Source organism: Indicator indicator, chromosome 24 (genome assembly GCF_027791375.1).
Source record: "Indicator indicator isolate 239-I01 chromosome 24, UM_Iind_1.1, whole genome shotgun sequence".
In the NCBI taxonomy this organism is placed as follows: Eukaryota; Metazoa; Chordata; class Aves; order Piciformes; family Indicatoridae; genus Indicator; species Indicator indicator.
The window spans coordinates 10173828-10190791 of NC_072033.1; the positions used below are offsets into that span (position 1 = coordinate 10173828).

The 16964-nt window shown below is 38.2% G+C and overlaps 1 protein-coding gene across 1 annotated transcript; it reads left to right on the top strand.

The window, feature by feature from the left end:
* Positions 1-11388: 11388 nt before the first annotated feature.
* C24H20orf85 (chromosome 24 C20orf85 homolog) lies at positions 11389-16614 on the top strand. The gene is made up of 4 exons (XM_054391736.1): positions 11389-11450; positions 13121-13202; positions 14017-14115; positions 16459-16614. The coding sequence occupies exons 1-4, from the start codon at positions 11389-11391 to the stop codon at positions 16612-16614; spliced, it is 399 nt and encodes a 132-aa protein (XP_054247711.1).
* Positions 16615-16964: the final 350 nt, after the last annotated feature.

Genomic DNA, 16964 nt, shown 5'->3' on the forward strand with positions numbered 1-16964 from the left:
TTAGCCATAATAATCTAGTAACATCAGCAAGGCAAAGCTCAGACAGAGGTACCATTCTCATTACACCAATTAGTAAGTCTTATTGTGATGGCTGTGTGTCTTTGTTTCCACGCATAAGTGAAGCTCATGGCTATGAAGTCATCCATGATGTATAGCTGCATGAACAGACCTTTTCCTCCAGCAAAAGCAGCTCTGGAGCATATGCAACAGTTTCGCCACCCTTTTCTTTGTCCTTTTAAATTTCTTCAGTATGTTGGATAGGAACCCTGTGCTAATTTCATTAACAGTAAGAGTTGTTCCTCTTTGCATATTTTTCTTTCTCAGCAGTAGTAAGATAAAACTGAAATGAACCAAAAAAGTACAGTGTTGTTAAAGGAAGTACTGGACAGCTCACAGCTGACCCCAGATTAATTTTATTTTACCACAACCTTTTTGTTTAGAAGCAGAGTGAGGAGCTCTTCCATATCCTAGCAAGTGTTTCTCTGCAGCGTTAGTGCAACCAGCTGGATAGCTTAGGTAAGTACCCATCTGGCCCTCAGACAATAGTGCCCTTAAAAGGGCTTTCTTAGAGATCTGCAGAAACAGGTAGGAGAAGAAGTATGAGAATGTAATTTAGTCCACTCCTATGCACTGCTGAAACATTTAAATAGTGGCCTTCAGGATCTCTAAACAGACATATCACTGTTTTCAGGAGAGGGTCCAGGTAACTAAGGATCTAACTCTAAAAAGAAATTCAAATTAGGCCTCTCATTCTAGAGAGTTAGAACAGTTAAGCATCAGCACACTTGCTTGAATGAACAGTACAAGAGACTAATTAGACTGCTAAATCTGAGAGAACCTTTGCAAGAACTAAACAAAAAAGGTAAAATTATCAAATTGGAAAAAGCAACATTAAGTCATTTAAATTACAAAGGACAAAAACACTAGTGGCTATTGGTCTCCTTATTTAAATAGTGTTTATTTAGAGCAATTAACAGAATCCTGGGATCACAGATAATGCTGCCTGGGTAGAATCTCTGCTTCCACAACACACACACAAGGAATTTGCAGTGAAAAGCTTAAAAACCTAATGCAGTGAAGACAGAAAATATTAAACTTTTCAAATCCTCATTTCTTTAGCCTTTTCCTGACCCCAGTCTCTATCACTTTTTTTTTCCTCCTTAAAAGACATTATGTGTTAGGAGAGCAAAGCAGCCTGGGGAGGTGATATTTTACCATCGTCTGTGCCATTAATGCAGTTAAAAAATCCTCAGACTGGAAAAATCAGACAGATGCATCTTCCAGGTTCACATGTGCCAACTCCATCTGTTAAATCATTAAAACACAGGCTTGGCAGATTCTAGAGAAAAACACATTTGTTTTCACTATAAAGAGGAAGAGTAAACTTTTTCTGTACTTAGAATTCCTCCCTCCCCCATAATTACTTTAATGGGAATGTCTGCAGGAGTGGGTACATTTAACATGGTACTGAAAGAGGTTTTCATTGAATTGGGATACATATGTGTCAAATTATGTGTCATAGCCTGGGTTAGTCAAAGATCTATTAAACCAACGTTTATAGGTACATTAAGATGCTTCATTGTTTGTCTTTTTTATTGCATATATCCTGTTAAAGTACCAAAGTAAACATTCATTTTCCTTATAGGAAAGAACCTGTTTAGGTTATGATTAAAGATGCAGTTTTCATAAGAAGAAACTAATCTGATCAAAGCAAGCTGCCAAACCTTGAATAAAGAAACCGATAACAATAAATCTTTTTCCAAATCTGTATTCAAAAAGCACCCCACCCTTTTTACATTCAAGATAAAGCAGCAAATCCTAACCTCAATCCAATACTAACATTCTCTATTTTCCGAATATCAATACACAATGTATGCATTTTTTTTCCTGCCACGGTCACTGAACAAGTATTCACTAGGGCAACATTACCTATAGACCATCTCTAAATATTGAGCCTTTTGAATACAACTAAGTATGTCTAGGTTCATCCTATTTTCTAAGTATGACAGTGTAAATATTTTAAATCCCATGACCTCCCACAGCAACTACCAAAAAAAAAAAAGAAAAAGGAAAAAAGATTGCTGCTGAATGCATTTCTTTCTCTTTGTATTCTGCTGAGGAACAGAATTTCATTCTCCAGGCATGGCTTTGTATTCTATTGAGGAACTGAATTCATTCTCCAGGCAGGGGCTTATTCTAAGAGCCTTCCAGACATTAATATTGAGACTACTTTGTGAAAAAAGAAGCATCTTTCACAGCACATGATTCTATAGACGATCACAAACCAGTCTACAGTTTTTATCAGCAGCAGAGAGCTAACAATAACTGTTAAAATCACCCTCTGCTTTGCACAATGCAGAAACACAATAGCATTTTTGGAGATATCGCTGGCTATTTCACATAGCTGGAAAGGAACTTTTCATTTCCTTGAGTAATGCAATAGATAAATCACCAAGCTTCTAGAGGAAGCATCTTCCCACAAGACAAAACTTTTTCTAGACAGTAAGGTTTAAAAATACATAGCTAACAAGTTATTACTTCTGTGAGCATCTCCTTAAGATAAGTATCCAGCCATATATTAGAAAGCAGTAGGATCTCTTCCACCTTAGTAATAGAGAGATTCAGACATAGCTGTAGTGATTAGAGGGGAAAACAGAAGATTTCAGGAAGCTTACCTTGCAGAGCTACTAAACTTGTGGCTAGCTGTGGGAAAATGACTTGAACATTTTCATCATGAGAAACTATTTTGATTAGGCACAGACAAAAATCACCTTTCAGTATCTTGGACCAAACAGTGCAAAAGCATAATGTCTTCTCAGCACAAGACATTAGTCTTGTCCCTGTGCTGTGAGGTCTTCACAGAGACAAGACTCTTTTCCCAAAAAAATTAAATACTATTTTGCCTCCAATACTTTCTTTTGTAAGTTTAAATTGAGCCTGCTATACTTGATTGTCCTTCCCTATAATATTGCTAATGACTTACCTATTTTCCTTCCCAAGATTTAAGCTGCTCAAACCATGCCCTGCTTGGAGACCAAAAGAATAATTCAATGGGCTTATTAAGGGATAGGCAAAGAATCACTTTATCTTTCTAAGTGTGTACTAAAATTTAAATTGTAAAATTTAAATTTCATGTAATAAAAATCCCATTGGGCCAAGAGAAGTGGTCTGAAACAAACCAAACAACAAATACTTCACTTTCTGAAGCTACCTACACTCTGGCTCAGAATCTGATGAAGCAGTAAAGATAGACAATGTAACACAAACGTGACCAAGCAATTCCTACTCCTGTATCACAACACAAGTTGATTCATTTGGTTCCATGGACTCTTTTTAGCATTCGGAGACCCTCTGGAGGTTTCATTTGAAATTACCATATTTTAATTACATAAGATGAAACATCTCCTAATCACAGGCAGTTCCAGAGAAAGCGATACACAGCCTTAAATGTTGTCTTAGCGTGGTTTGCTATCTGAAAGTTTAACCCAAAGCCAAAAGGTTACTCAGTCCTACCGAGTACCAAGCTGAACTCAGTCTCCTACAGGCACTCTGCCCAGGCTAAACATTCCTTCATTAGGGACTGTAGAGGTTTACACACTGAAGAGGACTGTTTGAACTTTCTATATCAGCCTGAAGTTGTATGAGGCTTTCTGTGGTAAAGTAAAAACACAGCATAAGACTGGCTACCTAAATTCTATGATTCTATCAAATTTATAGGACTTTCAATTCCTATAAGTTAACCTAGATCTTCCTCAAAAAAAATTGCATCTCTTAAATTAGCATATTGAATTATGACATTCCCAAAAATCTAAACATGATAAATTGAGAAGTGTTTGCCAAGTGGCAGATGAGTATGCTTCACCATGAGAAATTGGCTCAGGATAAGGCTACAGCCTAATGTCATTGCAGTGCCAAGACTTGGCCCTTCCTGTCTGGGTACAAATCTTTTCAGCCACACAAAAATTCATGCAAAAGGATAAAGTGCAAACAGAAGCAAATCTATCAACCCTTATAAAGTGAGCCCAAAGCAACATGTGCCTTTACTGTTATTAACACACAAACCAATCTGCTAGTGGCAAGCAAATTGTGTTCCTTGTTCTTTAAAAAGGCAAAAGAATATTTTCTATGTCTACCTAGAACAAGTTTCTATTAATATTTAAATGCATGTCAAAATTTTATAAGTTCAAACAAAAAATGTATTCATAGTTTGAAAAACACAGTGGTAGGACTATACAAATTGCCTTTACATTTGAATTAGATGGAGTATTTTTTAATTTTCAATAACATATATTCCATTTTAATCCAGCAGTTGTGTTTAGAAATGTTATCTGACTTTTTTTGGTTACATTTCTGCAGCTATTTTATACCATCATATTATATTAACAGTCATTTTCCCTTTAGCATTCCTAAAGCAGAGAAGAGAAATGAGCAGCTATTTCGCATCAAGATATCTGCTTTTGTAAAATACATTTTCATAAAGGATATTCCACTGCGTATTCTTGAAGTTTCAAGAAATCATCATCTGCCATTTTGTACATCAAGGCTCATAAAATAGACTTCAGCCTTGAAACTGAGATTTCACTTTACATGCTACATAACTGCAACCTTCATTGCCATCCGTAGTCCCCACATAATGGTTGCAGGAGCTGCAGTTCTGACTGCAGACCCTCTTTGCACTCTCCTCCAAAAGACTTCTGAAAAACCTGATGGAATTTATTCTTAACAGCTACCTTTACATAGAATTGATGATGTATTCTGTACTTCATTGTCAACAACTACAAGCATTATTCTTGTATTTATGCAGTCCTAGAACAGTTCTTCAAACCTGGGAAATCTGCAGAACCATTGCTCTGAGTCACCCAACACTTTCCTAATATGCTCTTTCACATTACCTACACACATAGCCAGGGTCTATACAGGGAACTAGTTAAAATCACCTGCACTGATGAACTCTACTTCTTCACTTAACCACCTTGGTTAAGTGGAACAGAAACACTTCAAATATTGAGCAACAGAATATTTACAGTGTACATTCAACTTCATCACTTTTATAGCATCAGCATAACTTCACTGCCAGAGCTTTACTTAAGACTAATCAAGAATAGTACAAAATGACTGAACGAAGTAGAAGGAACCAAACACACACATATGATGGAATACCAACCAGAACAAGTACTTTTAAGTGTTTTCCAACAAAAATGTGTTATTGTAACTATGTAATTTCTTTCTAGCAAGTGTTTTAATGCACGTGCTCAGAGAAGGTACAGGGAAATGTATCTAAAAGAGACAATAACTGCATGATGTTATGGCTGCAAATACAGAAATCTGAACTAATAACAAATACTCTCTTAAATTAGAATACCATTACATGCTGGTATCTATCACTGCCTACAATAACCCTCAAGGGAAGCAAAATTGCTTGGGACTAATAAAACATTCACTTGTTTTAAAATTTACAGGAGGCTTCGAAAAGTTTCATATGCATTTTACCTCAGAAACAATGTGCTACTTATTCTTCATAGCAATGATATTTTACATAGCATTCTGGGATCAAAATGTAATTTCAATAATAACATTTTCCAATGTTCTCAAAGGAAAAATTACTAGTTTCTTTCCTCTAAAAGGATTTAGATGGAATAACATCTGTGTTGAGATTATTGTGAATATGTTAAACTGACAGCAAGTCTCTAAGGGGCACTGCTCATTAATGTTCTGTGCATAAAATTAAAACTTGAAATATATTTTTCAATCCATTTTGAATCATTTAAGCAATTTTCATGCAAAGAAACTATTGTGCTGCAATAATATATTTGCAGAGTAGGATATGAAAGCTATTAAGATGTCCTAGACCCCCTGCCTTTCATGCAAAAGGAAAAAAGGCAACTCTCTCTGATTTGAAACATGCATGTGTTGAAAAAAAATACTTTCAAAGAGCATGAAGAGTTTTATTTTCAGTTTATACAGCATAACAAAACTCAAAATTAGGTCTTTTTCCTTCATCTTTAATTCACATTCTGCTTAGGTACTCCAGAGTTTACCAGGGGAGAATTCTGGTTGCACAGCACCATTTACAAGAAATTTTTACACCAAGCAGGCTAGAAATGGTGGCCATATTCCATGGTCTTGTAAACTGCAACAAGCCAGCATTCTGCAAGCTCTCTGCAAGTGTTGCTCTGGAGTAGTGCTCAGATGCAATGCCTGCGCTAATGAAGAATTTAAATGCAAACATATCCTCCAGTCTGAAAGTGACAAAGCCTTCCCTGTCAGCAGCAGGCATAATTTGGAGGGGATATATACTTATTTCAGCAGGTACAATACAAATACATGTGCATCCATCAGGTGCCACATAAAAATGCATCTCGTGTAAATCCTTAGTTTGAACAAAACAAATCCAACAACAACAACAAAAAACCCACCAAAAAACCACAAACAAAAAAACTCCAAACCAACCAATGACGAATCTGTTTAAAAACAAACAAACAAACCAAAAAAAAAAACAACAAAGAAAACTCCAGGAACTACTGAACAGCATCTAAATTAAATTAGAATTGTTTGTGCCTTTCAAGCACAGAAATCTGCATAAAGCTGTAGCTGTAAGTGCCATTTATGGAGAGCAAAGAAAACATACTATTGTTGGGAAAACAGACATACCACTCACTGTTCCAAAGTCACTGGATGATTACAGCCACAACAAGCTGACAGTTCTAAATTTTGCTACAACATATAATGATTCTAACCAGGCCATTGGGTTCCTTTCCTAAATGGAAATTCACTAACTCCAATTAACATATTCTTGACGTGATAGACTTTAGCAGGTTTTTTTGGAATGAAGCCAGAGTCTATAGTGTCAATGAGAGTGTGTATTTAAATCACAGCAATCATAACAAAGCAGTCTACCACTCAGGCTGCCGACATCTGAAATATTAGTTAGAAACGTTAACAAAAGACACAGAAGTTACATCTGCAGTTTCCTCTATTAGACTTCCATACTTAATATTGCATGTGAGCATACAGCAGTAAGCACAGAACTGTCAGTACTAATTAATATTTTTGGTACATGTTTTCAGTGCAATTGAAAGAGTCCAAGCACAGATACACAAGCAGATACATAAACACATCAGCAAACAGCTTCATTTGCTGAGATTCTGACACTTCTTTCGGTGTAGGTGAAAGAAAAAAAATGAAGCTGCTTTCAAGCTTTCAGATGTGAAGATGGCAGTGCTTCGAGCGTGAAATGCAGGCCCTTGGGAACAAAACCAGAGGATATGGACTGGTAGACACCAGTTTCCTTAGGGACATGAGCATTCTCCCCTCCCTCATTGCTACTATCTCTTATCAGTGCAAAGCATTTGTTCTACTTTTCCAGCCATTGAACAGCCTAGCTGAAACACTGACACTTGCTTCCACGCAGCTACCAGACATCCAGCAAAAGCTGTAGCACAGCAGAAATGTTTGCGACTCATTGGTCACATACGAGTTAGCAACAGAGCTCTGGGACAGTTCCCCAAATCACTGGCAAGTTCTATTCACAGCACATGGGTTACACTGCACTGTCCAAACTTCTCAGATAGAAAACAGTACTTACAAACATCTACCCCAGCAGAACACTGTGCAATGAAAATTTCATGGCCCACTGACTATGGCATGGCTATGGCAGTTTTTCCAGTTGATGGTAAAGCTCATCATTAGTGTGTGGGATGAGAAAAGAGTTGGATGAAGTCTCCCAAGCACTTTTATGCTGCTACACACCCAGGTCTAACAAAATCTGAGACAGTCTTTACATGGCTAAGACCTCCTCCAAGCTTTCCAGGGGCTGTCCTGCCAAACCACACTATTATGTGCTGCAGTGCCCCAAGCCAGCTCCGCCTGCACTTACTTTGCACATATGTAAAGCAGTAAAGTAGCAGCAGGGTTTTTTTACATCACCCCATAATTCTCAGAGAGGATCCTCACCTGTTTTATTGTTTGGTTGGTTGGTTTGTTTTTTGGTTTTGGGTTTTTTTTGGGGGGGGAAGGGTAAATGTCCAACCTGAATAATGCAGAGCTCTTTGAAGATTTAGATCTAACAGTGATTCTGTGATGAGTAGTATAAAATAATAATTTATGGCATAAGAACTGGAAAACATAAACACTCAAAATACCCTTTACAATAAAAATTAAGCTTTTTCTTTAACATTTCTGCAATTTCTGATGAAAAACAGAAGTGTCTACTGGCAAGAACATTAAGTGCAGTAAAACCTGCATAGTTGGTAACAGTGATGGAACTGGGGACTGGTCTGTGACTGAAGCTTATAGAATAGCTGGCTTAGAGTACCGTAAAACAAGGTATTTTATCCTGCATCTTTAGCACTTGAGCACAAGTGCCATCTAGAATCAGAGCTTAGTATGTTCAATAGGTGTAGAGATGCTCAAACACTACTTACCATTACCTAGATAAGAGTCCAGAAAGAGAACAGGTTTGTCATTTTCAAATAATTCCAAAGATTATCATACAGAAAGCTACTGCTTGATAATTGGGACGCTCTTCCCCATAAACAGGCAATATAAAACCCTAAACATTTTCCTATCAGGGCAGACGTGTGAAATTCCCAGAAATCAAGCATTAAACCCTGAAGACCATGAATGACATAAAGTCATCATTGCATTATACAAAGCCTTTTGCAGCAGTAGAGGTTTAAAATATCCACCTACAATGAGTTGTCCATTTCAGCTCACAGATCACCTTTTCCTGTCTCCATTCTGTCTGCTGCCTTGATTGCAGAAGCACAACTGCTTGTGGAGCTGTTCTGTGAAACAGATTAAAACAGTAATCTTTCTCTTTCAGTAGCCTAAAGTCACTTTGGTTCCCTATTTCATAGAGCAGTACCACTTGTATTTGCATCAATACAACACCCCAAGGCTCTAGTTTTGTAAAAACTCAGACCTAACATAGTCATCCAGCACTGCCCTCCTCCAAGCCCTCATGTGTTTTCTCATCATGTACTGGTGGAAGCATTTGTACAGCTACACAGAAAACTCTGGGTTAAAGCATCTTGTTTTCCACTTGGTTAATTTTAATCCATACCAGTACCCCAGCCTGTATCAGAACAGCATCACAAGCACTTTCACCATCTGCTGGAAGAAGCAAGTACAGGGTCTGTAACAAAACGAATACTGAAACTACTTCCCCAGTGGCAGTGCGATGCCTTCTGGAAGTGAAAGGATATCTGAAACTCAAGATACTAATCTGCAGCTCTAGAGTTATATATGGGTTGTAAATTCTTGAGGAACATTTGTGAACTCTCAAAAAACAGCCACTTGAGCAACAACAGAACTACTAAGTACTTGAATAATTCAAAATCAGAAAAGGACAGCAAGCATTATGATAGTATTTGGCATTTATGACCAAATCCAGGCTGGAATTCACCCATTTTAGACAATCTGAATGTTGCTTGGAAACACCAAGTATTGAGATTTGAAGCTATTTAAACATGTATCTTGGATGAAATACTAACTGCTTCAACATGTCATGTGATGACAACTGCTGTTGCACATAGCTACAAGACCCACACTTCCAGCAAATGGACCTGTATCTCTAACATCATTTCGTATAATTATTAGCTCATTAAAATCCTATTTGACTTCTTTTCTCATAGTGTAATTCTGTCCTGTGCTCATAAGAACATAAGACCTAAAACTAGATAGTCATTTACTGCACTCCCTCATCTGAAAAATAATTCAGTTAAATAATTAAAAAACCTTTGAACATTATTTTCACAATGTTAGTATAAAGTTTCATTCTCTCTTGACACATGTGACCGCACTTTAAATCTTGACACATAGCAAACTATGAATTTGATTGCTTTCATTAACAGATTACTTTTTTCACAGAAAGCATCAAGGCTGTAATAAGAGGGCTCCTGAGATAAATGTGACTAAGCAGCAGGAGTTAATTAAGTAGGACAATGAGTAAGCATTTATGAGTGTGATAGGAGACTCTGCTGATTTAATTGCTAGTCTAATTATCAATTACAGAATCAAGAAATGGCATCTAAGTGAAATACTCTATTTGGTGATAGTTTAATGATTTTTAAAGGCCCAGAAGAGCAGTATTAATTGCTATTTTAGGACTGCAGAATGAGGGGTTTTTTTTGTCCTCTTACTCAAACAGAGGTTCTCAGTACTAAAATTACTAATAAATGTATACACAGTCTTCTCATATGCAAATATTTAAAGCCTTTAGATCCTTTGCCCTATTAAAAAGAAGTAACAAAAAGCTAGCAATCAGGTATTCAAACACACTACCTATAAACCATTCAGCTTAGGTCAAAACCTTTGTGCATTTATTTTATCATAATAACTGTCCAATAGTGTGGAAAAGTCACAATAACTTTTCACAGTATGTTTGCACAAGCCAGTTTCCAGACAGGAGAAAGGGGTCAGGGAACTATTTAAACCCCTAAAGGCAGAGAGCCAGTTGGCTACATTAATTGTTGCAACATTTTATAAAGCAACCACAAGAAACTAAAGTTACCAAAAAATTGATAGAGAGCCAAAAATATTAATATATAGGAACACAGTGAACTTTTTACAAGCTGTAAATATTTTTGGGTTCTCATGTGTAACCCATAAAGTATGTTGAGGTCTTTCTCAGACAACATCTAGCTAGGAAAAAAAAAAAAAGGGATCAGAAAGACACTGTATGTCAAGACCAATGTTATTTCCCAATACAATTCCTAAAAGAACATCTTGGTGTACATCAAGAACACCTAGGAACTGGATGGCAGGTTAAAAAAACTAGGCAAGAGAAGCAAACACCCATCACGGCACATGGCTTTGAACACATTAACAAGCTAATTCTTACCAGAATAAAAAAAACCAAACAAACAGCATCCTTCATTTTTCACATCCTTTACAAACAATGGAAGATACTGCAAGTTTCTGGCTACTGAAGAATTCCCCTGTCCAGGTTTGAGTTAGACTCTTAACAAGTCAGCATCCAAAAAGGTCTCTGCTAAGGGGAGTCTGGTTAATTAATCAGTTCTCTTCCTCTAAAATATGGCCAGTTCCTCAAGCAAGGTAACAGCTTTTCATCAGCTTAACCCAAACATGCTTTCCTACTGAACACCATTTTAAAAACACAAACACTCCAAAAACACGCCCAAAAATACTGCTGGCAACGTCAAGTGCAATTCCCTTAGTTTCCTGAGGGAGCACTTAGAGTGTCGCACCTGAGAGACAATTCTAAGGCGTCACCTCAGCAGGGTCACTGCCCACGGGGGAGGAGACACAAGCCAAGGAAGTGAAGGGGATCCATCGCCTCAGGTTACAGCCGGGCCTCTGCCCACCCTTTCCGCCATTTTGTAACCGCCGCCGTCGCCCCGCAACGCCCCGGCCCTGCCGCGAGACATGGCGCAGCAGCGCACCAGCCTGGCACAGTCCTGCAATTTCGTAGCACGGCACAACTGCTGGTAACGACCCCCAGCCTCCTCTGTTGCTGCTCTCTGGACGGCTGCCTTCTCCGTCCTGCCCAAGGCAGCCTCACCGGCAGCTCCACACCCACTCTCGGGCGGGCGAGGCTGACCAGTTTGTTCCTAGAGTCATAGGATGGTTTAAGTTAAAAGGGACCTTGAAGGTTCCAACTTCTGTGCCATGGCCAGGGACACTTTCCACTAGACCAGCTTGCTCAAGGCCTTAACCAACCTGGCATTGAACACCTCCAGGGAGGGGGCATTCGCCTCACCAGTCTTACTGTAAAGAATTTCTTCTTAATATGCAATCTAAGTCTACCCTCTTCAAGCTTAAATCCGTTCCCTCTCATCCTATCACTACAAGCCCTTGTTAAAAGTCCCTTCCCAGCTTTCTTGTAGGCCCCCTTCAGGTACTGGAAGGCCTCCACAGTGTCTCCCCAGAGCTGAACAGCCCCAGCTGTCAGCCTGCTCACCGTAGGGGAGGTGCTCCAGTGCCCTGATCATCCTTGTGGCCCTCCTCCATACGGGCTCCAGCAGCTCCATGTCCCTGTTACGCAGAGGGCCTCAGAAGTGGGTGCAGTACTACTCCAGGTGTTGTCTCACTAGAGCAGAGGGGGAGAATCATTTCTCTCATCTTGCTGGCCACACTTCCTTTGATACATCCTAGGACACAGCTGCCTTCTGGGCTGCCAGTGCCCACTGCCAGCTCATAGTGAATCTGCATCAACTGACACCCCCAAATCCTTTTCCTCAAGACTGCTCTCAAGCCGCTCCTCAGCCAACCTATATTTGTGCATGGGATAGCCCTGACCCAGGTGTAGTGTGTTTCACTTGGCCTTGTTGAGCTTAAAGAGCTTGGTATGGGCCTACCTCTCAAGCCTGTTCAAGTCCCTCTGGATAGTGTCCCTTCCTATCAACCAGACCCCACAGCTTGGTGTCATCTGCAAACTTGCTGATGGTGCATTTAATCCTGCTGTCTGTATCTCTGACATTCACTTCACTTGTGTTTGCAAAGCACAGGTGCTCATTCAGAAGCTGCCACCTGCAGAGAGCTTGAGGTTTTTAGTAGCCTCAGGAGACCAAGCAGCAAGTGCCATGCCCAAAGCAGCCAGTGCTGCCCATCTGCCCCAGCCTTTCTCTTGATCTTCCTGCAAGGGAGTGGGGCTGGGGCAGGACAGGGGACAAAAGCTCATTCCTTCAGTCAATCGTAAATAAAAGGGCTGCAAAAAATGATTGTTTGGGGCTCTGAGCAACTTTATCTAGTTGCAGATGTCCTTGCTTACTGCAGTGGGGTTGGACTAGATGACCTTGAAAAATCCCTTCCAAACCATTCTATGATTCCATGAACATATATATGAAAGGACATTGGAGCTGGCTTTTCAACTTTATATAGAATTTTTTTTAAAAGTGTCAGCAAATTTGACGTCCTCCAATTCCTAACATAAATGTAATTTGCAAGCACATGCATTCACACTTGCTTTTCCATTTCCTACCTATGAAAATATTTTTGCATTATCTCAGACGATTGTTAACTCGTACATAAACTGACTGTTTCAAGATAAAGGTCTAAAGAGTCATGCTAAAGTTTTGTATTTTGTGACATTAGTAGTTGAGTTTGTATTGTTTTTAATGAAAAGCTTTAATCTTAACTATTTCTCTGTTTATTTCAGGAAACGATACATTGAAAGTGAAATAGAAGCTGCAAAAAGATGGTCTCACAAATGGGGATTCTTGATGACACCTCTTGAGGAGGTAAAATTGAATGGTATATAAACAACACATGAAATGCACACAAATTTATCTGGACACAAAATTATGAGTGTACAGAAGACTAGAAGAGTACTGACTATGCTTTACTAAGCTAAGTTCTGGGTAACAAGTGCACTACTGCTAAGATGGGTTTAAAGTTTCAATTTTCCTCTGAATACAATCCAGCAAGTGGTAATTCATATGCTATGCATATTCTGATATATTTCTCTTGAGAAATATGACCCACAGTAGTGTTAACAAGTAGTAGATGCACACTGACAGGAGAATATTTCCCCTTTGTCTATCCATATGGTAGTTTAAAAATCTAGGGGAAAAGGTTCTAGCTAATTAAATTTTCAGTGGGGAAATTTACAACAAATAAAAATATTTGCAGTGATGTCTACTCTCAGTGATGTTTAGATATCAAAATACAGTAGCACATAATGTTACTTTTGGAATCTCAGTGTTTTGTTGCTAAAGAACTGGATTGATGCAGCCCTTGAATAGTTTACAAATGTATTTTCTGTGGTTCTAGAAGTACTTAATCTCTTCTACAGTATTTTGAAAATTCCTGTAGGCATCCAAGTTACCACCTTTAAAAACTTTGGTCCTCCAGACTTCAGCATCTGTCCCTGATAAGTATGATCTGTCATGCATACCACAATAATTTCCAAAGCACTATGACAAGTAGTCCTGTTTTAGATGGAAAAGACAGGGAGTTGAGATGCAATAAGGAGGGGAGTGGTGGATATAGCAGATATTACAGCATATTCCAAAAGATAGAGGCAAATTTTTAATGTAGATGTTTTGCTTTTAGTTGATCGGAAATGAAAAGAAAGAAAATACAAAGCCCAAGATAGAGCTTCCAGAACATCTGCAGGTTCGACCTGTGACACCTGTGGAAAAATACATTAAGGTTAGAAAATTAGATTCTGAAGTTGCAATGCAGCAATCTCTCTTTTAAGGAACCACACAAGCCCTAAAAATCAGTTGTCTAGTAGAGGTGGGCCTTTAACTAAAGGTCAAAGTAAATTGTGTTTGCAATCTGAGCAATGCTTTAAATGGATTCAAGACAAGGAATTGCCCCTTGGATATGGCTCTTACTTCACAGAGCTTTCACTGTACATAATCATCTTTCTGTAAAACACCTCCTCATGTACTCCTCTGTGACATCTTAGTAACAGAGGAGTCAGCTATGCAGCTTGGTACAGCAGAGTGCTCACAAAGCCATTAATTACTGCTGATCAATCATTGCTCAGATCTATCTATCTATCTATAGATAGATAGATAGTTTTATATATATATATATATATATATCTCTTACTTCAAGGCTTATCACAACCTTAACTCTCACTTAAGATGCTGTCATTTTTAAAGTTGTATTTCAGAGTCAACTTTTTGGCAGAGACAGTCACTGACCTCTTCAGTGGCACAAATTATTAACAGTTCTAGTGAGCCAATTTATATTATATGATTTATACTCACATATTCAGAGTCTAAAAGTTGTCAAACAGCTGGAAATGAGAGTGAAATGTGAATGGTGGCTTGATTTATACATACACAGTGTCAGAATCACCAGTGAACAGGATACAGGCAGCTAAATCAGTGACCTTGGGAGAGGAACATATGCGTAAGGTGCCAACAAAAAGGAAGGTTAGTCCACTTAGAGAAGATTAGGAAACAAAAGAGATTGAAAATTCTTACTTGCTGAACTAGCTTTCTTTCAAAGGATTCCAAGGGTGGGGAGATAAAGAGAGGAAGTAGTAAAAGCTTTTACTGAGATTAAATTGAAACAAAAATTAAGAGCTAGTGCAGATTGTGGCAGAGAAATGAAATAGCAGTGTTTCTGCAATTAAGTCTCCTTGTTTTTCAGTTTTGTCTCAAGTCTCCAATTTCAGTCAAGTTCATCTCTGCTTCAGCACAGCCAGGGTGTATGTGTGTTAACAAATCAGGCAGTTATCTGCTGCTAAAGCAGTATGCATAGCCTGCTGCAAACTGAAACAGGGATCACAGTTTCAATTTCACTTCAGAATCTTTATTTGCTAAGGGAGATAAGGGTTAGCTGTGACTTAGGTCACCCTTTACATATTTAGAGTGAAGTTTCTTAAGTCCTTATTCAGAGCTATGCATCTTTTTGCACATTCACCTTCATGTAGCATCATCATCTGTTCTTCTCTCTGGGTTAGATTAATAATTGCTTCTTCATAGCCCCTTCCCACAGATCTTAAGTGGGACACAATTCCTTCATTATCCTGCTCAGTGGGTGGCACTTTTGGCCATAAAAAGTATCTTTTGAGAGGAACTACTCCACCTAAATATGATAAACATTTTCTAATCTTGGCAAAAGAACAAAGTGAAGCAACTCTGGCAAGAGAACTGAAACATTGTTCTCTTGCTGTGTATTTCTCTGCTAAATCCCCAGATGCTAAAATGATATAACATGCCCAGCTAAGATGATTCAGCCAAAGTAAGCACAGCAGTCAGTGAACAGAGACTGCTGGCTTTTGTTTTGTTTCCTTTTTGGCTGGATTAGTTGTAGATTAACTTGATGCTTACCCATCTTTTAAAGTAGAAAGAAGGTGGAACTAGTAAGTTCTCAATTCAAAAGCCAGCTCAGTCAGTAATATGTCTAGCATTTGGCCACAAAAATGTTATTCTGTAGCTGCATTGCTACCAAATACATTGCAGCAAGCATAAAGTGTGATTTCTCCTGTTCAGAGTAGTTAACTAGTTTTAAAGATTATTATTCAATAAGGAAAAAAGCTGAAGCTGAAGACAAAATTATTCTTCTAATGTAAAGTCCTCAGAAAGGTATTGAGCAAAATTCTGTAACTTGGTTTTTTTTTCTTTCCTGTTACACATATCAATGTAGTAATTTTTTGTAGTCATATTTTGTTTGTTTTTTCAGAATGGGGGTAGATGAAAGTTAGTTACTTCATTGGAATTTGGCCACTTCTCTTTCCCTGTGCTTTGCTATAAAATAGGACTTAAATAATTCTAATGACTTTTAAAATTGTAAACTAGCCTGTATTATAAATCAAACTTGTGTGCAATGGGGCTATCTGTTGAAGTTTTGATTTCCATCCATTAATGTCAGTGTGTGTTCAGGATATTAATTCATCCTACTGCATTTAAAACTACTACTTTTTTTTAAAGTTCTCATTTCCATCCAGATTACAGCACAAAAAGGATCTTGCTGACAGAAATTACAATCAAAAACCTTTTAATCATTGAATTCTACACCTTACTTCTATTCTAGGTGTTTCCATCTCCTCCAGTACCTAAGACTACCCAGGGTTTTATTGGCTGGAGATCAGCTGTTCCAGGGTTGGAACTTGAGCGTGGATTTCAAATCCAGAGCTGCAAAGGTGCCTTTTCTAAGGATTTGAAGTGGCCATCTGAGCCCTCTGACTGACAGTAAGAAGTAACAAGCAGAGAGATCCATTTGCATCGCTCAGTTAACATTCTGTAGCAGACTGTTGGACTATTAAACATTTCTGCTTTAAAAAACATTTGCGTAACTGTCGTGGATTTAAGGCTGGATGTCTTAACCAGAGAGTACAATCATTTTGATAAAGCATGAACATTTCCATGCAGCATTTTAATTGTTACTGATTTTTTGAAATCTACAGTATCCAAGCTGTTAACACTACTTCAGGTTTACTTAAAAGTAACAATGAATAAATTAATATAAAGATCAGAGAGCAGGTATTACTTTTATCAGCATTAGTAGGACTATGATTTTCAAATACTTCCTGAAAGTCT

Coding starts and splice junctions, on each gene's coding strand:
- C24H20orf85 (XM_054391736.1), top strand. CDS start 11,389: ATGGCGCAGCAGCGCACCAGCCTGGCACAGTCCTGCAATTTCGTAGCA. Junction 13,203..14,016: donor TGATGACACCTCTTGAGGAG/GTAAAATTGAAT, acceptor TTTTGCTTTTAG/TTGATCGGAAATGAAAAGAA. Junction 14,116..16,458: donor CTGTGGAAAAATACATTAAG/GTTAGAAAATTA, acceptor CTTCTATTCTAG/GTGTTTCCATCTCCTCCAGT.